Consider the following 21989-nt stretch of genomic DNA (forward strand, 5'->3'; position numbering starts at 1 on the left):
CCTGCATTGAGAATGGCAATGAGCTGCACATACCTTCTTAAGGGGGAAATCCTGCATATGTGATGGGACCAGAATTTGGTTTATGATATGGATCACGCCATTTGTGCCAACAGCATCGCTGAGTATAACTTCAGCTTTGTTGTTCAAAACCAGTGAGTTCTAGAAAGGAAACAAAAACACATTTTTTGTGGAACCTTGTGGGAGGGTGAGGCCAATGCCAAATTTCTTTGATATGGTGAGCCTAGAACATCCTTTCTTTGCAGCAAACAGTAGCTTCAGTTTTAATAAATTGCCCTTTGCTTTTTCAAACTCTCATCATGCTCATAAAGCCAGAGTCTGAGGATAAAATAACTTGTGTCAAAGCAAGGATTGTACAAATCCACTCTTTGCATAGCAGATAAGTGCTGAACACTTCAGGTGAATGGGCAATCTTCTTTTAATGCTATTTATTTATTTTTGTGCATCAGAGGAGGAAAGGGAACCATTCAGGTTTTTAAAAAAAACTGAATGAGAGCAGACTGTTTTATTATTCTGTCCCCTGCCTCTTCATGCTCTGTTACCTGAGAGTAGCTGATGTGTATCGGGTCCCCGTGGAGAGAGGTGATGTTGGTGATTGTTGTCAGGTCATTGTACAACAGACTGGCACAACCCACCATATGGTACCGGAGGACTTGAGCCATCACTCCTTTGGCAATCCAGTCCTTGACCTGCAGCAGAAAGTGGAGAAGTTGAGAAGCAGTCAAGCAAGGCATCTGAATCAAAAAACTTGTGGCCAGTTCACCAAAAACTTCTGGCCTTCTTACTTACTCGTGGGTCGCTGTTTAGTACGTCTGTGCGAGGTACAAACAGAGTGAAAGGGCCAGGGCCTGCAATATCTCTGATAGACGAGGCCTGCCAAATTTAAGAGGACAAAGCAGTGATGAGTCATTAATGCGTGTAACGTCACGCAGCGATGGGGACAGCCCTACTGAGTGGGAGGTGATGCCTGCAGCCCCGTTGCTGCTGCACGTTGGGTTCCCTTCCCTGCAATGCAAGGGTGGGAGAAACTCTTTTGTATGGCGTGGACTTTCCTTCCCAGCCCCATCTGTCACCTCTGCCCACGGGTATAAAATGGAAGATTTTTCTTTCTGCTTTTTTGGCTTATGGCCGAGTCTCAGTTTCCTCTGCAATAACGAAGAGGAGAAGAAGAGGGAAAGCTTGCAACAAACACTAAGTGTAGGGAGGGTGGAGAGGGCTATTCCCTCCTGGGCAAGGGAGGATGAACAAACCCTTTCATCTTGAGATAGTCAAGAGTGGATATATGCACGTGTTTGTACACGCATTTAGCTGATACATGGTTGCTTGTACCTAGGAGTAGATTAATTACTGTTAAGAAGGACAAATGGACCTGGGGTATTGCAGGCACTCTGCAATGACCACTGACAAAATAAGAAGAGAGCTCTGCTAAAGCCATCCGTCTACCATGGTAGCAGAATCAAAGCTTAGAATATCAGTCTTTGGACTAGCAGGCCAGTATACAGATTTGTGCTGTCCTGAGGCTCAGGGTAAACAGAGAATTATTACTGCCAGCCTCCAAAAAGCAGTGAGAACTGGTGGTGCACACTGGCTGTCTAGCAACACACAGCGGCATCTGGAGGCGTTTCAGTGGGGCAACTGAAAACAGCATCAGAGTTTAGAAATGCAGCAGGGGTAGTAGAAGAGTGGTTATTTGCTCACATCAGACTTCATGAGAGATGTGCTGGAAATCTAAGACTGTGAATGGGTGGGTGAAAGCTTCAGTTTTATGCCTGGTCTGGAGGCCCTACGTTTCCCTGGGATCTTGGTCTTGATCATTAATTCTCTAGAGGTTTTAATGGCAGTTAGTATTTTAAATCAGAGCACCTCTGACATTAGTGACTGGTGATCCAAATCCAGTCCCAATTAAGTTGAAGGATGATGGTACATGCCAGATTCTTGCCTGCTCCCTGCCCCCCTACACCCTTGAGGGGGAAAAAAAAAAAAGAGGGGACCCCCCAAAAAAACCCCAAACAAACAAAAAAACCCCACTCAACCTTTTCTTACCTCTAAGTGGAAATAAAACCTAGATGTGTTGGAGTCCCTGAGAAGTTCCTGCAATCAAGAACAAGACTTTGTAACAGTGCTGTAAATGTGACACAACATCTGCGGAGTGCAAAGAAATGCAGCACTCGAACAAGAAAGGGAACTTCTGGTTTGGAATAAATGCTGCCCAACTGCAGCTCCTGTTCTGTTCTTACCTTGCTCTATCAAAGAACAGGCTTCTTTGAAACCTAAAAATACCAGTATTAACTCCCTAGTACTGCAGTCATAATGATTGTCCATCAGTGTGGATTTTTTTTTTTAAGGCATGTAAGGTTATCTTGCAGCATCCTGTTCCTATTCCTGGTTTCTTCGACTGGGATTATTTCAAATTCTGGGGTAGATTTACCAATTTGTCCAAGAGAAAAATTGGCGTGTTTCAAGAGACAACCATTGTATTAAATAACTATCTGAAGAAAAATAAGGGACAGCAAACATGTGCAGCACTTTACCTGGAAGATATTGCCTCGGCACATAAATCCATCCCCAATGTAGTTACGTTTGCAGGTGCAGGTCCTTTCTGTCAGCTCAGTGTCATTACAGATGGCAAATTCACTGCAGCCTCCGTTATTCTTGTAAGATCAAAATTTAAAATATTTCATTCCTTCATTGCCAGGTGTACAAAACAATTCCAGTTCATCACTTTTTTCCCATGTATATAGCTTTGAAAGACTTAATCCCAACAGCTTTTTGAAACCAGAACTTACTGGAACTTCTGATAGTATATACTTTCTTGCAAACAATAAAGAGCATTTAAGGTTCATAAGAAATAACTCTTCTTTTATGCAGAAGATGTAGTTTCGATTCCCTCCTTATAGCTTCAGTTCATGGCGCTATAAGGATCCAAAGGTTTTCCAGGCAAGTTTCATTCTGGACCTTGGGGATGAGCCTTAGCTGCTCTGCTGAGGCAGCACTGATGTACACTGAAGGGAACTATTTACAGCTGTAAATCACTTTTATGGTGCCAGGAGCCTGGATTTCTAGAGGAGCATTAGCATAGGACTGTCTATTGTTCTTTGTCTGATGGCCCAGGCCAGCTGGAATGGGGACCTGCCACGTGCTCTCCTCTAAAACATACCCTGTCTGCCCACCGGTGCCCCACCACTGTGACCTAAGGCTTGGAGCAGCAGATGCACCTCACCTGGCCATCTGCTCCAGGAAGCCCTCTGTGCTAAGGGGAGATGTCCCTCATCCAGAAGCAGCGTGCTGGGGTTCAGAGCTCTGCTCAGTCACAAGTAGGTGCTCCCCAGTTAGCACCTCAGTTTGCAAATACGTTTCTATCCTGGACTTGGGAGCAAATCAGGAAAAACTGAGAAGCCATCTTATTTTTCTTTCCTTGCACTTGTTTCATGGTGTCCTTTCTGCTGCTGGACATCTCGGGGATCCTTTCCCATGGGCCGTGAGTGGGAACAGAAGCTCCTTTGGGAGCTACTACCAGGGCCTGGCTTGATGGGCCATAGTGAGTACTGGCTGTAAGTAGTGCTATTTATTGGCTAGATTTAGATGAACTGTTTGCAATCTTGGGTTTATCATAGCTTCTTGTGAAGCTTTGCTGCACAGAGGTTTGGCCATAGTGAAGCCAGATTAGCCTCTGGTCTGACATTGACGCTTCTCAAGACTATCTTTTTTTATATATATAATTAGCCTGGCATAATTAGTCAAGTGGAAGCAGAGTTGCTGGAACAAGGCATAGGAAAAAGCAAAAGCTTACAAAATCATAGGACGCAGCAGCTCATAACTTTGGGCTCCCCTTCCTCCAGCTTCTGTTTTTGCCCTTGCTCTTTCATCTCTGCAACCTTTGATGATCAGAGAAACTCTGCTGACAGGCCAGGCCGGGAGGGTGAGAATTATTGTCACTGTGCTTGGAGCACAAAGGATTAATGTGCACGGGAGAGTGGATATGTCCCTGCTGCAGCTTGCCAAGAAGCAGAGCAATGCGGCTGGTGCAGAGCACTGCGTTGCTTGCAAATACGTGGCTTGCAGCGTGTGAGCTAGCTTGTGCGAAATGAATGTGGGTAATTCTCAGCCTGCAGTGATAAGTGAGGGACAGAATGAGGAATACCATGGGTAGCCCTGCATTGTGTGTTGTGGAAGGAAAAGGAGGGAAATGGTTTCTGTAGAGAATGCTTTTCTTTTTTTTTTTTTTTCTTTTAACCTTCCCATCAAGAGAGGTTTCCATCTTCCCACCCCACCTCCTGTTTCACTATTCACTAACCCGCCTCTGCTGCAGCTTGCAGTGTTGCTATCCTGTATGATGCATCCAAAGGGATGCATTTGGGATGCAGCCTACATGTGGCTGTGGGGCTCTGTTCTTTGACTGTTCGATGGGAGCTCTGCCCTAGGTGAGCCTGCAGGCTGGGACCTCTGCTGGAAACATCTATTCCAGGGAGCCCAGGCATACTCGGGCCCCTGAGCCTGGGATTGCCCCAGCATGGATTTCACTGGTAATGACCCAGCAATGTGAGGACTAGATACTCTGATTTGGCTATAAAAAATTCAGACTGAGAAGGGGATGTGTATGCTGACACTTGATCATTTCTCTTGTTCAGACTGCACAGATATGGTCCTAAATCATACCAGAGGACTTAATTACAGGAGAATATTAAAAATAAATAGGGGTTTTGATCTACCGTAGGCTATTCTCTTTGGTTCCCAATCACCCGGCTCCTAGAACAGCTAGAACTGGCCCCTGAGCATCAACAACCTGAACCTTTGATTTTTTTTTTTTTTTTTTTTTTTTTTTTTTACATTACAGGTAACATGCAATAGAGCACACTCCTCTCTTATCTTTTGAATGAAGCTCTTTAATTGTCTTGCCTAGAAGCTGCATATTTTTTTTTCCCCCATAGTAACTGAAATGTTGGCAAGCCGTCTGGGTCCCAAATGCAAATTTAGATGGTGGCTTTTTTATATGAATTATAGCAATGACAAAAAAAATCTGCTGAGAAGACATGACTTGCACTTTACCACTCCAGACTAGGGTCTGTTTCTCTAGATCTGAAGTGTTGTGAAGACTCAGTGATGAGTCCGGGCCCTCATTTTGTATTATGTCCAGGCTGTGGTCCAGGAAAAGCCCTTACTGCATATGTAGTTTCTAAAACAGTGATGGCACTAAAGCATGTGAACTAAGCACATTTAAAGATTAGTTAACGTAAGTGGATTCTGGGCATAGAAGGTCCCAGATCTACCCATCTGACTTAGTTTTAAATGCATACAAAACCTGAAAGTGTAATGATTATAACAAGACCTTAAATACTCTCCTTAAATGGATACTTACTTGTGAACACAGACTGATATATGTGCATCTTTTACCATCTCCAGAGTATCCCTTCAAGCAATTACACGCTGCCTATAAAGCAAACCCAGAAAATATGCATACATGGGAAGATGTTTGACTTTTTTCAGCACATTTATGTTTAATTTACTTTTTTTCCAGATTATTTCCTAGTGGTATGGTGTACATCATCTCTCCCGCAGCAGTTTCTTAGCCAGCATCAGCAACCATAGACTGAGATTGGGAAATAACAATTTCTAAGAGGCTCTATCTGCCCTTTCTCTGCTTATCTCTCTCGTCTCCCCTCTGCTGTCCTGGTCATTTGAAATGATGCCTCTGACACCTGCACAGTCATCTTGCTGGCAAAACAGGCTAAACCCCTGATTTGTTTCCCTCATTTTATTTGCATAGGTTGGTATTCCCCTCTCTTCTCTTCCCTTCCCCTGTTTTTTTTTAAGTGATGAAACATATCTTCAAAACACACTTGGAATTGTGTCCTGATGTTACTGACAGCTTCCCATGCAGTGGTAATGCATTTGACACTTACATCATGATTACTCTGGTTTGCACTTGCAGTTATCACAAAGATGAAAAATTAACATGGCTGCAAAGAAATGACTTACCTTCCTCTCCAATTCACTGCTTAATCGTTCTCAATTTAGAATTCACATTTAGTATGTAGGAGACTGAAAATTCAAGATTTCTGTGGCAGAAATAAAACTGGTAGGCAGTGTAATAGCAGTGTTTTATGTATCTGTATGACTGAAAGCCCTACAGAAAGCAGACTCATTTCTGTCCTATAAGTGCGGCTCTGCTGCAATGGGATTTTGTAGTAGAGGTTATTATTGCTCTGATGTTAACTATATTCCCATGGGTAAGGAAGTATAAATAATCATGTTGTAGCTACTACTTCTATCCCCAGTGAGGGTATATGGAAGAAAATAGCCATCACCTGTCTTGTCTAGAGGGATGGGGAAGGAGTTAAGTGGCTCTGTGCTCCCACCAGAAGCATACTGACTTGCAAAAAGGGCTGATGGGGTTATTGCCCCTCCTGTCCCCGGACGACTGGAAGGCAGGAGGCCTCTGACTCTTGGTCGCCGTTTCCTGCATTGCTCCTGAAGAAATACTGTTGTGCAGTGCTCGCTGGCGGTTTACGGTCCTGCCAATATGAAACTAGGGGGATGATAAGTGCTGCAATCAAGGTGTTCAGCTTCTTCTGAAACTGTTATAAAACTAGAAACGCTAATCCATGTCACTTGATTGCCTGGGCTAATTTGTTTCTCCTTTCCCCCCTTGTCCTTTTATACTTCTTTTTCTCTGGGGAGTATGTGGTACTTCTGCATGGGAGACACAGAACAGCAGACGAGTGAGTGGATGCCGGTATGCTGTAACCCCTGTATGAGAACTATGATTCAGCCCGTTTTGTTTCCTTGTGCATACGTTTGAGCTATGCCGGGAGAAGGGCTAGTCTGAAATGGATTTTTTCCATGGACAGTTTCTATAACAATAAAAGAAACATTATCTGGCAATACTTTCAAACTGACAGGTTTTCATATCAAAACCTCCCAAAGGAGAAAAACAACTGCTTGAAACAGCAAAACACTGCTTTTCTCTGCAGTTTTGGATTTCTTCTACTGAAATTAATTTTTTCATGTTTGTCTACACTCCCTCTCAAATACCTTTTTGAGGGAAGCATATAGTTTTCGGAATTTTTGTTATGAAATCCACTTTTCCATTTAAAAACAAAGTTGAGATGGGGAAATCTTTCTTCATCCAAATGTAGACAGTTGCCCAGTCTTATTTTTCTGCACTGACGAAGTACTCACTTGATTGGGTCCAGTCTGTGTGCATTCTGCATTTCTATCGCATCCACCGTTGTTTTCCAGACAAGGATTGATTTCTTTATAAAACAGAAACAGTATAATAAAAAAAAAGTGTGACTTCTGAAAACCCAAGAAGGGAGAATTTTAAGTAAAGCATACTAGGAATGCAGATCTATGACAACTGTAAATCAATTAAACTCATTCTCTTAGCTACTTAATAACTCAGTCTAGGTCTTGCAGTTGTCTTGGTGAAGGCTAAAACCCTGCCGTCAGCATTTCTAAAACCATACCTGGGGAGGTATGGTGCAACAACTTCTAAAAGTCTTTAAGTGTGCAGTGGTCAGAGGAGTGTATCAAGCTGCTGAAGATGGGGTTATCCTTGTTGAGAGGTAGATCTTTTTTAGTAAGCTTTGGTGTCACACCACACTGCTGTAGTTGCACGGCTTGCCAAGTAGTATCATCCATGTGGCACGTAGAGATGCCTTTGGCATCAAGGTCTATAGTATCAGGAAACTGCACTTCTGGGTCGTAGCGGAAGAAGGATCTTCCATCTACAGGAAAACACACTCCTGTAATTTTCCTCTTTGTGACACACGAGACACTGCGAATGCTTACCGATGCAGACTATTCCATCTCCAGTGTACCCAGCATTGCAGATGCACACTCTGTTGCCAGGCGTTGTTCTTCTGCACTCTGCTTTGGCAGAACAGCCACCGTTGCTGGTCTTGCAAGCATCAATAGCTGAACAGTGACAACAACCCAGATTAAAACAATGTGCTTAAATGGCTCTTTGCTTTTCGGGTTAAGCTGTCTCTATCTTTTAAAGGGATTTGCTAACATTTTCTGAACACAGAACCTTTCTGATTTAAGAGTCCATAGACGACTTTAGTGCCAGATATTTAATACATCTTATTGATTACAAGAGGGAAAGCTGAGAAGTTGCTTCAGTCTGGAAGATAAGAATTCATCCAGGACTGACTTGCAGTAACTTTCCATCTTCTGATTCTGCCCATTCCAACCAAGCACCAAAAAAAGGGACCTTCACGTTCTTCTCTACGTTAAATGGCCACGTGAAGCTTTCCCTTAGCTTGCCTTTTTCTGCACACAGATCAAATGGCCTTCTCTTGTCTAGAGTGTAACACCACCCAGCCCCCTCCTCTGACAAAAAGTCCTGGTTGTTATTCAGATGGATACTCGCACCATTTCTGCAACTCTGGATGAGTCAGTGGCTGGCAAATTGAGCTTGCAATTGAGCTTCCTTGGGTTACCCTGAGAGCAGGGAGGGAGCCTTTCCTGTGTGAATCAAATCAGCCTAAATGTTGCTTTAGTTTTTGCCTCAAATGATCCCAAATTGCTGTTGCAGCAGCTGTAACAGTCAGACTGGGGAGATGACTTGTCCTGTAACTGGTTTTGCCCGAGAACCCTGTATAGGGGAATAAGGGTGAGTATAGAGCCACTATGGGTGACCTGTGTCACCCAGCTCTTCCTGCACATGGGGAATTTCCCAGCAGCAGAGTAAAATGAATTTGTTTGATTTGTGCCAGAAGAGAAAATGAAAGCAGGCAGAGTAAGAGTACTAAAATCTTGGATTAGGACCCTGCCAGCCATTGTAAGTAGACAAATATGCTTCTGTTCCCAAGACAATTAGTATTTTAATCAGTTAAAGATTAAGTAAAACAACTGTAAAATTAATTACAATCACTGTAGCCGGAAGCTGTCTATTTTGGAAGTCTGGATATCCCAGACTCGTGGAGGGACACCTAGGATAAGCTGCTGTTGCTCCTTTCTGAGGGTGTCTTAGATCTCTCTGGTCTAAAGAAGTTGATTTTACCACCCCAGAAATCTGTGCAAGTTGAGAAAGTCGAGGAAATGGTAGGGCTATACAGCTTCCAATAGCTGGAAGTGCTATTGTACCCTGAATTGGCCTCTCTTCACTGGTCTTTGTTGGGAAAAGGAGTAAAAGTCATAATCCAGGTTTCATTACCCTGCAAACAATGGGGCCTGGGTTGTGCATGGCACGTTCCCTTTTCTCTGGTCTCCCTTAGCACAATGCCTTGCAACTTGGAGATTTTGAGCCCTTTGTTTGCTATGAATCTGCACCTGTTGGGCTCTTATTCATTTTGAGCAAACTGGCAGCAATTCCTGTTTTTTAACTGGTGCATAGGGAAGTGCTCATCTCTCACCAGCTCCACCGTGACCACAGAGTGCTTCAAGCGTGTTTTTCTTTTTTTTTTTTTTTTCCAAAAGGGAAGAAACAAAGTCTACTTGCCTGTGCAGAACGTCCCGTTCCCCTCGAACCCAGCTGCACACTTGCAATAGGCAGTGCCATTTGATAGGAGAAGGCAGCTGAAGAAGCAAAAAGAGGGAGATGACATTAAAAAAAGAAAAAAGAGAAGGAAAAAAAAAAGTAGTCAGGTCTTCTGTACAGCCCTTGTTTTTGTGCATTGTTCTGAAGGTAATGTCGCATAGAAATAACAAGGCATTTAACCATACGGTATGATGTAGTTACAATCATAAAAATGAACCTAGTCGGACCAAGCTTTCCAAGTGCATTTTGCATGTATTATTTCAAGTATTAAAAATGCATGCTTTGGTCATCAAGTGTCCTATTTTCTCATGCAGAACTCCAGAAGTTGCATGCCTGCTCACCCAAAAAATGCACAAATTTTTGTTTGTGTGCACACAATTTATTGAGGGACGCAGCAGAACTGACACACAGGGGTGGGAGCCAGATGTCTGAGTCCCCTGAGTTCAAGTTTGTTTTTTTGGACAGTTTGGTCTTCTGTATGCAAGCATGGGTTTACTGCCCCATGAACTCTGTATAATACAGGGATTGGTCCCTGGTGTCACCCAGGGACAACGTCACAACACAGCCAGCACAATCCTGTCCTTCCCCCGACTCCTGCCATGCCTGCACCTGTCCTCGTACCTACAGGGGTACGGCAGTGGACGAATAAGGCTCAAGAGAAGAACAGTCTGCTGCTCCTGTGAAAAACACAGTCTTGAAGCCAGTATGTGTGGGATCCCCCTGAGCAAATTTGAGAGTGGAGTTTTGCCAAAAACCCTGGTAAAATATCACTGCTGTGAACGGCAGTTCACAAACACACGGGGAAGAGAATGATCTACATCTGGGAAAAAGGGTTTTTGTCCCTCTGGCTTCTCTGCTCCTACAGAAGAGCTGTGGCTGAAAATGAGGAGTCTTTCCAGCCAGCTTTCCTTGTTCTTTAAACGTCCTGGGTAATGTAAATCTTGCTGTCTGGTCAATGATGGGGGGCAGGTGCACTTCAGTAAATGGCTCAATGGGGGTGACTTGCTCCTTTGAAAACTGGTTAGTGTCCCAGTACTGGTGCTAGACCACCAAGAGCATTTTTATGTTTTGATGTGGAGAGCTGTTTCTTGTCAAATGCAGCTTTTTTGGGTGAAGTCCCCAGTGCCAATGGCATTTCTCAGTTGTATGTGTGGTGGCGGATGGGGAAAATAGGAGGGACAGATAAAGCCCACCTCAGAAACCCACCTTTGTGATCACCCTTGCCCTGCCCTCTTGTTCTCTTTAGTGCTGCAGGCTCTATTTCTTTGTATACTGCATGGTAGGATCTCACGGGTGTTTTTTTTTTCCTCCCCGCAAAATCTCATTTGTTTCCCCTTTTAACATGCACATTTTGACCTTTTTGGCCTAATCACTGAACATGTTACGTTAACATCACCCCTTATCTCTGTGGTGGAAAACATGAGTGTTATCTATGCGGCTGAGAAGTCTTCATGAAGAGCGAGATGGACTATGCTTTTTGCTAGCAAGATGTCCCCTTTTTCTCCCCCCTCCTCCAAATAAGTGGATTTCATACATACTTAGCACTGGTATGGCATGAGGTGTTACATGCATCATCTTTGATTTCTGCAAGAGGGGGGAAAAAAAAAAAAGAAGCAGGGATCAGAACCTTTTGGGTCAACATCCTCCTAGTTTCCCAGTCTTTTGCTCCCACCATGCAGACCTGGAGTCTGTTATGAGTTCTGCACCAGACAACCGCGCGCTCAGTTTGTATAGAGACTGTCTGTATAGATCAGTGGGTACCACTTAAATTCAGTTGTGAGGAAGAGGCATGTCAACATACTGCCAGGAAAACATTTCACCTGTTGTCCTTTATCTGGATTTATTCTGGTGAGTTTTGCACATTAGTAGTTTAATTATATAAGTGTAGGTTTTCCAAAGGAACTGAAATTGCTCAGATATAGCAACTATAACAACTCTTTAACTATGAAGCTCATTTCATTACTATTTTTTCCCAAAGCAAATTTAAAACAGATATTGAATGTTATTATTAATATGCATATACATCTTTTTATTTTATACTATTATATGTAGAGTTCTGAAATAGTTATTTAATACACTTTAATTATGTCTAACTAGAATATAATTTTATTGGATGTAGGAGCTGTATTAAACCAACACAAAATGATTTATTTGCTAATTAATTTTTATTGTATTAGCAAGAACGTAATTTAATATCCAGTGTTGTATAGCTAAATCAACTTATTGAAGCACTTGAGAGGCTTCTGATCAGAGGATCAAAACATGCTAGGTAACTGCAAAATATATAGCCTTAACAAATGGGGTATTCTTTTGGGACAGATACAGGGTGATAGAGTTAGAGAATTAGCTAAGTAAGGTATTTAAGTCTCATGAGCAGTATCTCAGCTGGCTTTCTATTAATATGGTAATTAATTGCCATAGTACATGAGCGTCACCTGTATTTCACTACGTGTGGGAAGCTGCTGGGTATCTGGTAGTGCACTTGGACCTCCTGCACTGGGATCTGATCACGGTGGTAGTTCTGGCGTTTCCTGAAATGCTCACTTCTCTCCCCAGGAATAAAAAAGGAGGGGACACTCACCGGTCTCACATGTCACTCCTCTCCAGCCAATGTCACATTCACAGGAGCCGTCCCCGTCGATCCCGCTGCTGCATTTCCCATGGACACAAGCGCATGCTGCAGGGAGAGATGGGGGGGAAACCACTGTCCCTGGGCAGGGTAGCAGTGTGCGCAGCGAGAGGAAGGAAATGCTTTGGCTTGTGCCTATTGGCTTCTTCCTACAGAATAAATCTAAACTCAAAATATGCTTATCTTTCCTCTGTTCCCAAGTAAAGGGACTGAAACTGTATTTTAATGGGAAAGCACTGGTGAAAAAGCAGTGCTAAAGAGGATTATTCTGGGATTGTTTAGCCTGGAGAAAAGGAGGCTGAGGGGAGACCTCATCGCTCTCTACAACTACCTGAAAGGAGGTTGTAGCGAGGTGGGTGTTGGTCTCTTCTCCCAAGTAACTAGCGATAGGACGAGAGGAAATGGCCTCAAGTTGCGCCAGGGGAGGTTTAGATTGGACGTGAGGAAAAATTTCTTTACTGAAAGAGTGGTTAAACATTGGAACAGGCTGCCCAGGGAAGTGGTTGAGTCCCCATCCCTGGAGGTATTTAAAATACGTGTAGATGAGGCGCTTAGGGACATGGTTTAGTGGGCATGGTGGTGTTGGGTTGATGGTTGAACTCGATGATCTTAGAGGTCTTTTCCAACCTCAATGATTCTATGATTCTTGCCAGATGCTGTTCTAAGCCTGTAGCATGCCAGAGTAGGAGGCACCGTCTCCAAAGAAGGGAGTAGAGAGAAAATACCATAATGGGGAAAGAAAAGGGGTTAATGATGTCTTTAAGACTGGCCTATTACCCTGAAAATGATGTACCTTTCCAGGATCTAGAATGGACATGGTTAGAAGATCTAAGGGGAAGGTTTTGACATCTGACAAGACTAGCGAAAGTGCCTGTGTGGTTTGGGGATGCTCAGTACCTTGATCACAGTTGCGGCTGTATTTGCCTTCGATGCAGCTTTCACAGGCTGTGCCAACAAACCCCTCTCCGCACTCGCAGGTGCCTGTGCCGTTGATGCCATCCAGGCAGACGCCATTTCCGAAGCAGGCGTTCCCTGCTTTCCCCGGGCAGGGCTGGCACTGCTGCCCGAAGAAACCTGCGCAGCACTCCCTGGTCTGGAAACCAAGAAATGCCGTGCTGAGGGTCAGGATCAGGGTAGCAAGCATGGCAGCAAGCATGTAGCCACTGGGTATTGTCTCTTGGGACTGCTGCTGGGTGGAGGTGAACTATAGGTCTGGATTTTTAGCAGCGCTTCAGCTCTGCTGGTCTCTGGCCACACTTCTTACTGTGCTGGGGCTCAGTCTGCCAGCCCAAGTCCTTGGTGGGACCCAGCTGCCCTCCACCACCCCAAGGAAAGGTGGATGGGATTGCTAGGGACAAGCATGGGGTTACCCTTCCCAAACCTGTGCTCCCTCTGCAGCACATCAGCTCCCAGCTCTTCCTATGCTGCAGCCATCAGCAGCCTTTAACCTTCCAATCTCTGCTGCATCCAGAATAAAAGGCCTAAAAATACATTGTCAGGGACCGCCTTGACGCGCTGCCTGTGGGGATTACGAGGAGGGTGAAGTTCAGGGTCGGGGTTTCCTGGCTTTTACTGCAACAGAAATGGTATACTCACAATGATGGTTTTAGCACACTTTAGCTGGCACCCGATCTGGATGGTGTACATTCTCATGTTTTCTGAGAGGACGCAGTATTTCTTCTCCCCTGCCTGAACGCAGATTGGAGAAATGGCTTCACTTCTGGGTAATATTGATCAGCTACTTTGAAATGTTTTAAAAAATGGGACACTAACTTTATACATGCTGTGCACTGACTCACACATTCACAATGAAAATGAAGGAAATACTTTTAGCAATAAAAATGCATTAGCTAAATGATTTTTGCTAGCAAATATATGATCAATTTAACTCAGTGCCCTGTGGCATTTTAAAGATGTGTCTAATACTGCCTTTGCTCAGAATTGGAACAGAATTTTTTTTCTGAAGTTTGACAAACATTCCCCCCCCCCCCCCCCCCCCCGACATATTTCCTGTTCTTCCTAATTCTTCTTGGAAAACTGAGAGCCAAAGTTCTGCAAAAATAGTTGTTGAAATTTTGTCTTCCATGTCTGGACACAGTTGGGAAAGATTGCTTGCAGAAAAAGGCTTGCTGGTCTCATTGTACACTTGTTAGGAGATTGAGATAAGCATCCATCCAGCTGCTCATTGTCAAGGAAACGTTAATGTGTTTGAGTTTTACTCATGAGCACTTCAGCCAATTACTTTAATGGAGTGGATGGAACTTGATCTGCTTTGGAATCCTATTACTGTCATAATTAAAAAATAAAAAATTATAAAGGAAAATATGCTTATGTAATCCCAACAGAGGGGCTTTCCCAGAGAAATTCAGATGCTGAGAAGCTCTAGGTCTTATCATGGTTGACGGGGACCTGCTAAATATCTGCACTTCTCATGCATTGGACCTGGGCGCCCGCAGCCTCTATAGTCTCCAAGTTTCCTTGTGACCATAACTCACAGCATGTTGCTGGGGACAGGTTGAGTTTGCCTTTCTGTACATTTCTGATGCAAAGGGCTAAAAGCTGCTTCTGTAATTCCTCCTGTAGCGAGCATACTCCAGACCATGTTCAACTCCCTCAGTTTTGCATGGTAGAGGTTAACCTTTGCAGCTGGAGGAGTCTTCAGTTGTCCTAATGCAGACTAGAAACTGGTCTTTCAACATAAAATTATCTTTAAGCTGCCCTTGATTCTGCTGCCTTGCTCTCAGGGTAGATTGAGTCCATTGACTGTAAGCAATGTATTTAGCAGGCTGAAGTAACTACAATAACTTTTGTTGAAACTGAGGCAATTATATTAAAAACAGGATTGAATGCATCCATGCTCAGTTTTGATTAAAAAAAAAAAAAAGCATTAATGATAAAATACTTACTATTTCTTTTGTTCCTGGGGGACAACTTGATGGCTGCGAACAAATTCTGCACTTTTCCTTAAGCAACACAAATGGGAGGTAGTTAACAGACTGTATAGAGCTGCAGACAGGTTGTTCAATAGAAAATGCATCGTTTCCAGCTATATTTCTAAACCAAGCCCTCAGGGTGCATAGTCAGGATACTCCCTTTGGTAAAGGTGGTGAGGGTAGCTGGACTGCTCAGCAAGGAAGAACATGCCTACCAGTGGGTCTGTGGGGACACCCTACGGGAGGCCTTCTCCCAAGGGGAAGGAGAAGGAAAGCTCTTTTGGATTTGCTCTTCCCAAAGGCTTCCCCATCGGAAGCACAATAAGAGGCAAATCCTGAGCTTGGATGTAGTTTGCCTGGGGTACAAGGGCAATAGCAGCTTGGAAATGGAAAACTCATACAGTGTATATGTCCTATGCTATATGCATGTGACTCATTTGCACGTGTAAGGTCAGTTTCTGCAAAATGCTTAGGTGCATGTTGTACCTAATATACAATGTTTAATATTATTCCTGTTTAGCTAAATATGTGCTTAGTTTTAGTAAGGCTTAAATGACTGTTTAAGTATGTTGCTGCATTTGAACATAGCAGGGAAAATAATTTTCCATGGGAAACCAAAGGGCTATGTGCGAAGCCTGGTTAGTACCTGACAGAGCAAAGCTGGGGGAACGCCTTGAGTGGAATACACTCAAATATGGGACTGTATCCCAAGGAAAAGAATTAAGCTGCAAAAGTTCACGCCTGTTAAATTTTAACTGAAGCACAGGTCTCACTTTGTCTTCCTTGTCTAGTTCGTTGCATGCTCCATAAAAAAGGGAGGTACCTGCTTGTTTGCTGTCCTATTTGACTCACTCAGGAGAAAAGACAAAGGGAACCTTTCTCTGCCAGTTTGAGGAAACCACATCCTATCCTTTAAAGGAATGTAAACCCATTTGTATTTCATATGTAAAAGGAACAAAAGAGGGAGAATGCTTTACTCAGAGGAATTCATGCGTATGTGCAGCGGTAATCTACACCTGGAATGAAAAGAAACATTTTTCCTTACTAAAAAGATTTTATTTTCTAGGTTTTTTTCACTTGTTTACTTTATAAACAAGTGGCCTGGCTAAGAAGATGTATTAGAATAGTGCATTACTATTATTTTCTGAAAATTAAAGCTCAGGAATTGCTTGTGCTACTCTAATTATATTTTATCTAGGCTGTCAGTACATTGATTGCAGGATCAAAGCAGTCTTAATAGATGCTAAAACTCTGGTAGGAATACCCTTTGTGGAAAATGCATGCTTTCCTTACCGGGAAATACAGTGTCACGTATCCTGTACATCTTAGCTGTGTTTGGTTATAGATCTCTCTGATGGGCCTTTAAACATTTGTATGAACAGAACCACTTACGGTGATCATGGTATCACTGATATCACATCTATTCTTCTGGATTTCCAAGACTTTTCCCAAACCGTGAATAATTCCTTTGTCTGTTGCAACATTTGTATAGCTTATAGGTGCATCATTTATGAATAGCTGCAAAAGAAATGCCATCAGTTAGAAAGCAGCAGAGCTGTTTAGTAGCCTTACGGTAACTGCAGCAGTAGTGGGTGAAAGAAGGAGCAATGTACAAGCCTCACTTCAGGAAAACCAAAGAACGTCGTTAATTTCGAGCACTTGCTCACATCCCAGTTTTGCTGCATTTAAGAGCTTCACCGGACTGGAGGGTGTGAGATGACATGCAGCCTGTTGAAGTTTCTTAGCAATAGGATTTGGCAGAGCAGCTTTTTCCACTGTGGGGTGTAAAGGTTTTGAAGAAGGAGCCTTAAAGCAAGCCAAGAGCTGGGTTTGCTGTCTGTGGGGGATGATGGGCTTCAGGGAAGACCTCCCAGAAGCTGCTCCTTCAAGGCAGACTTTCATCATCTCACTGCTACCCCACACTCCCATCGTGCCCTCACCAGCCCCACAAGCAGATGTTTCTTTTAAGGCTCTGCTGTGGGCAGAGCAAACAGCAGGGCTGAAACTGCTTTGGTGAGAAGCTTTCTGTCCTCCTTTGCCTATGCCTGGAGGGAGCTCTGGGGCAGAGAAGAAGGAGGACCAAGTTCCCTTCCCGGCTGTGCCACAGAATTGGGTGTGTCGCTTAATCTTGCTGTGCCTGATTTTCCAATGAGTGGTGTTGAAAGGCAATTCATATTTGTTGCCAAGTGCTTCGAGCTCTTAGGATTGAAAGTGGAGTAAATCCACAGAAAAGAGAATTAATGTTTTATAATTGAAGGCAGGTCTCTAATAGCTCTTGGAAGTCAGATTAATGACTGCTTTGCGATGTGGGCTTGTAGCTGCTAGAGATACATGTCCACCACAGTAGCTTCTAAAATGCAATGCTAAATGGGAACAGCATAACTGAAATCAAATTCAGTCAAAGATCCCTTCAAGGGTGACTTTGAATTAAGCAGGTCTGAGAGCAACATTGCATTTGAGTGACATCTTTTGTGCTATTAAGTCCCAGAAGCTCATGTGGGGTGCACAGCTGTTTTTGACTGCATGTTAAAGTTGAAGCTGGATTCGTAAAAAGCAGGAAACCTGTTTCTCTGAGCAAGTGCAGGCAGCAGTACCTGGCCGTTGTGGAGGAAGAACCCAACCTGGTAGGAGAACCCCAGCATGGTCTCCCTGTGCATGCCATTGTGCAGGTTGTTCTTCAGGAGCTTCTCATCCAGCACAATGTGATAGCGGATTTGGCCTTCATCCTGCAAACACACGATTAAATTCAGAGTTACGTAAAAAAGCATGGAAAGTTCTTTGGGATAGCTTTTCCCACAGGGTATAAGCCAAACATAGATTGCCTGAATTTAAGGAGAAGCTTCTCTAGCTGGCAGGTTATTTCATATTTCTTACTGTGGAGAGTCCACATTCCTGTCATAATGAAACTTTATTGACCATGGGGGATGGAAGGATATTGAACTGGCGGGACCAAGGTTTGCTTGTGCCTGTTAGTGTCTCTTCTGTGTATAGGGTTGGCTGACAGATTCAGGGAAAAGTTAGTCAGGTGATTTTTTTAGGACTCTTGAACCTCACGAGTTCATCTGACATCAAAAGTTGCATATTCATGAATGCTTTTATAATCTTCCCCATACCGATTCCTTCTTCCTTTGGGAATCCCTGAATAACCTATAGAGGAACGTTTACAGCAATTTATAGGTGGTGGGTGTTTTTTTTTTTTTTTTAATCTTTAAGGTCATCTTCAATCAACGAAGTGCTAGAGCCACACCTGTTAATTGGAAAGTTTTCTATGCGTTATTGCTAGAATGTATTTATTTTTCATTGATGCAGTGAAATTATTCTCTGCATGTCAAAATTTTGTGAGGGCTTCCCAAAGCTTCTGCATCTTGTTCCAAAGCAGGGGACTCCCAGAGCTCTCCCTGACTTGGAGGAGGAAGCAGAAGGAGAATGTGTTTGTGCGAGATTTGTAGATGTGAGAGAAGCTGGGGCATTTGGAGGGTTTAGGAGTTGCCTAGCCAACAGATATAGCGCTGCTGCAGCTGTATGTCTTTGCAGTAAAAGGTGCTTGTGGGAAATCCCATTGCCTGCTGTCCCCTTGTTCTGAACATTCATATTGCTCCTCGCTCTTCAGCTCCTTCAAAAGTGTGTGAAAGCATGAAACAACCCCAGGTTGCAAGATTTGTGATGTTGCCTGGCTTTGCCCACAGGGTGAAGTAGTGGTCTTTACATCTCATACGGTGGGACTCATTCTGCTTTCTTTTCCACAGATTTGACAAAGAAATATTTGCAGGCAAGAAGGTGGCAATTAAGGTAGAGCTAATCTAGTAAGGCATAGGCCTCCATCAATGTCCAACCCTATTTAATCCTCTTGACTTGGATGCTTTGGAGGAAAAGTTAACTCTCATGCATCCCCATTTCTGTCTTTAATCACCAGCAGAGTGAGAAAAAAACCTTGCTTCCAGCGAGGCCAAGGAATGGGGTCTCTTCCCTGTGCCGAGCTCTTCCCTCTGCGGCAGAGTTCTCCCAAGGTGTTTCATGAAGAGGATAAGGTTTAGGCAGGCTTAACCTTATGGTTGTTTTCTCATTTTCTTTGTCAGATTGCCACACCAGGCAAGGTTGGGAGGATGGAAGAAAGACAGAAGAAACATATTGGTAAGTAGTGGAAATTAAAAAGATTTCTGTGCGTGTGTAACCTGAATCCAACGGGTTTGATGTCTTAAAGCTACCTACGCATCTCTCAAAGTTTGTTATAAATGCTTCTTACAGTCATGCAGAAATGATGATGTCGTGTCACGAAACTAACTAAAATAGTGTTCAAAAGTCATTTGAGCAGACGTAGCTTGATCACGTGTGAATTCTTCCGGTGAGGCAGGAAGCGGGACTTTTGCCGTGAGTCTGCCAGTTGGTGGTAAATGTTTTGGGATGAGTCATTTGAACCCTGTGCTCCTCAGCTTCCTGGCTGTAAATGGAGACCATGAAAAGTAGGGACAGATTGTGGCAGGGTAAATATTTATGGAAGAGGCAGGGAAGTATTAATGTCATTGAGCAAGTCGTGGGCGAAGCTTCCTCTGCAAGGTGTGGCTCTCGATATGCGTGTTTGATAAAGCTGTTTCAAACTGGAGCAGGTGTGAAGAAAGGTGCTGGGATGATGCAGGAAATGGATAGCTTATCTTGGGAGGAGACTGACAGGATTGAGAAGGCTGTTTGGCCTTGCAAATATGTCAGGGCGCAAATGCCAGAGAGAGAAAGTTGTTTCAGCTAAAGCATATTCCTGGCATAAGAATAAAGGGATATAAACTGGCCGGAGGCGTGCTGTCAAAATAATATAAACTAGCTCTGGGCATGAGGACTGAGGTCGGCAGGGGAGGTGGGATGGACATGTCCGCGCTGGTGGGAGGAGCTGATGGCCAGGTCAGGCATGAGCCTGGTGTGAGGCTCCTGGGAGTGGGCAGCAGCAATGGGGTTTGCCCGTGGAAATTTTTCTAGCCAGGAAAATTTCAGAAATTTTTCTGAGCCCTGGGATTGGCCAATGGTGCTCGTAAACTGGGATTAGAAACAGTCTGTGGAAAGTGGCTGGGCAATAGCGTTCCTGCAGGAGCGACAGGGCAAGCATCTGGATATTTTTAGGGAAGAGTCAGAATATTTTGTGGCATTATTAACAATGGGGTTGCCAGTGATGACAGGGGACTGGACTTGTTCACCTAGGAAACTCATTTCAGTGTTATTCCTGGTCATTCCTGTACTGATCATCTTTGGGGAAAAAAAAAAAAAAAGTCTACTGATGAAATGTCTTGGATGTTATCAGCATGTTTTTAATGTAGAGAAGGACAAAACCCAGAACAAATAGCTAGGCTCTTCTGGCAAGCCAGGAAAATATAGGTGGATCCATCCCTCCTCACCTCTTTTGGTGTTAAAAGCAAACCCAAACTTACTGGATTTCTGGAAACCAAATACCTCTTCCTATTTCTGTGTCCTCTCAATCCATCCACTTGAAACTGAGATGAGATACTGAGTTAAGACAAGTCTTGTGAGTAATACGTACCAGAGTAGCAGACTTCTTATCCCTTAGGTAATTTTCTATGGCATCATTATTTGGGGCAAAGACTGTATATGTGTTTGCAGCTTCTATTTCATTTGCCAGGCTGTATTGCTGTTGTGAAACACATAAAAACAAATCAGAATGACCACTGATAGCCTGATACCAGTCCAAATGCAAACAAAGCAGACAACTGCTGCTGTTCTTAAAAGGCTATGAAAACTTACAATAATGTAGCCCCTGAAAATGGAGTAATCGGGCATTTGCTCTAGGCGGGCCAGCAGCCTCGGCATGACGGTGCTGTGGAGGGGGGTCAGAACCTGAAAAGGAAGCAGATACCCCACGTCAGCACATGTGCACATGCTGTGGTAGCACCTCACCTGCAAGGATCAGATGCAGGAGAAAGTGCGATTCTGTGCAAATACTTTTTTCCAAGAGTTGTTAATTATTTTCCACTGCTTGTGGTGCAGAGGAACAAATCCTTCCTATGCGGCCGTATACCTTATCAATAACGTGTATGATCCCATTTGTGGATGCGATGTCGCCATCCACGATGTGAGCGCCTTCGAGGGTGAGGCTCTGAAAGAGGGAAGAGAGAAAGGGTTTGCTTTTGCATTGCGGTGGCAGTGTTTTCCTGGCGGTTCGTGCTGTGGATTTCCACACCTTCCCAAACGATTGCCTGGGGCTCCACCATGGCTCTGCTCATGCCGGTGTGCACCTGCCCTCAGGGAACTGTGTGCAGGAGAGGTGACTTTGGGACTCGGTGCTGCTCCCCGCCCGCAGACCGGCAAAGCCATGGGGTCGCTCGCACTGGGGTGGTTACTCAGGGTAGGTGCACTCACCCCCACCCCATGGCAGGATGAGCTCCTGTGCAGATTCATGCGCTCCCGTGTCTGTGCAGCTTTGAAGGACCCCATTCATGATTTTTCCCTCGGGGAAGGGAGGCAAAGGCAACTTTTCCCTCCCTTAATGGGGATGAAGTGCTTAAATGTGCCATATGGAGTCCCAGAAAATCCTCCTCAGAACATGGAGTAATAAATAAAAAGGCTGAGGGGGAAGGGCTGTCAGTTGTAGCTATTTACCATTAAAAATACTGTCGCGTGGTTTGGGACTATCAAGTTGCACATGAGGACATGTGCATGGTATCACTGCTTCCTCCTGTCTTCCCAGCTCCCTAAAATAAGTTATTGGGTTTCCTTGATGCTCTTTGTGTTAAATTAGTTCACACAGGCTGCTCCAGGCAGGGACTCTGCTTCCGTTTGGCTACGAGACTGTCCAGCATTTGCAGCAGCTACAGGGACACTAGGAATAAATAATATTGTGGACAAATTTCAGCTAGGTAAAGTGGTGGAGAAAATCAAGTTAACGTTTCTCCCAGAGGGCCCAATATAATTGATCTATTTCTTTAAT

At 43.9% G+C, this 21989-nt stretch overlaps 1 protein-coding gene across 1 annotated transcript in view; it reads right to left on the minus strand.

Moving 5' to 3' along the window:
- Window positions 1-21989, minus strand: part of STAB2 (stabilin 2) — an 84136-nt gene that overhangs the window by 19614 nt on the left and 42533 nt on the right. Inside the window, exons 31-49 of the mRNA XM_076339581.1 lie at window positions 21081-21158; window positions 20807-20899; window positions 20586-20693; window positions 17659-17790; window positions 16457-16582; window positions 15038-15094; window positions 13728-13820; window positions 13029-13224; window positions 12084-12179; window positions 11041-11086; window positions 9464-9540; window positions 7810-7935; window positions 7198-7271; window positions 5375-5446; window positions 2550-2669; window positions 2062-2109; window positions 808-891; window positions 561-707; window positions 34-159 (exon numbers count right to left, since the gene is read on the minus strand). Coding sequence (XP_076195696.1) covers window positions 34-159; window positions 561-707; window positions 808-891; window positions 2062-2109; window positions 2550-2669; window positions 5375-5446; window positions 7198-7271; window positions 7810-7935; window positions 9464-9540; window positions 11041-11086; window positions 12084-12179; window positions 13029-13224; window positions 13728-13820; window positions 15038-15094; window positions 16457-16582; window positions 17659-17790; window positions 20586-20693; window positions 20807-20899; window positions 21081-21158 — 1899 coding nt within the window. The remainder of the gene's footprint in view (window positions 1-33; window positions 160-560; window positions 708-807; window positions 892-2061; window positions 2110-2549; window positions 2670-5374; window positions 5447-7197; window positions 7272-7809; window positions 7936-9463; window positions 9541-11040; window positions 11087-12083; window positions 12180-13028; window positions 13225-13727; window positions 13821-15037; window positions 15095-16456; window positions 16583-17658; window positions 17791-20585; window positions 20694-20806; window positions 20900-21080; window positions 21159-21989) is intronic.

The sequence above is a fragment of the Aptenodytes patagonicus genome, chromosome 1 (genome assembly GCF_965638725.1).
Source record: "Aptenodytes patagonicus chromosome 1, bAptPat1.pri.cur, whole genome shotgun sequence".
NCBI lineage: Eukaryota > Metazoa > Chordata > Aves > Sphenisciformes > Spheniscidae > Aptenodytes > Aptenodytes patagonicus.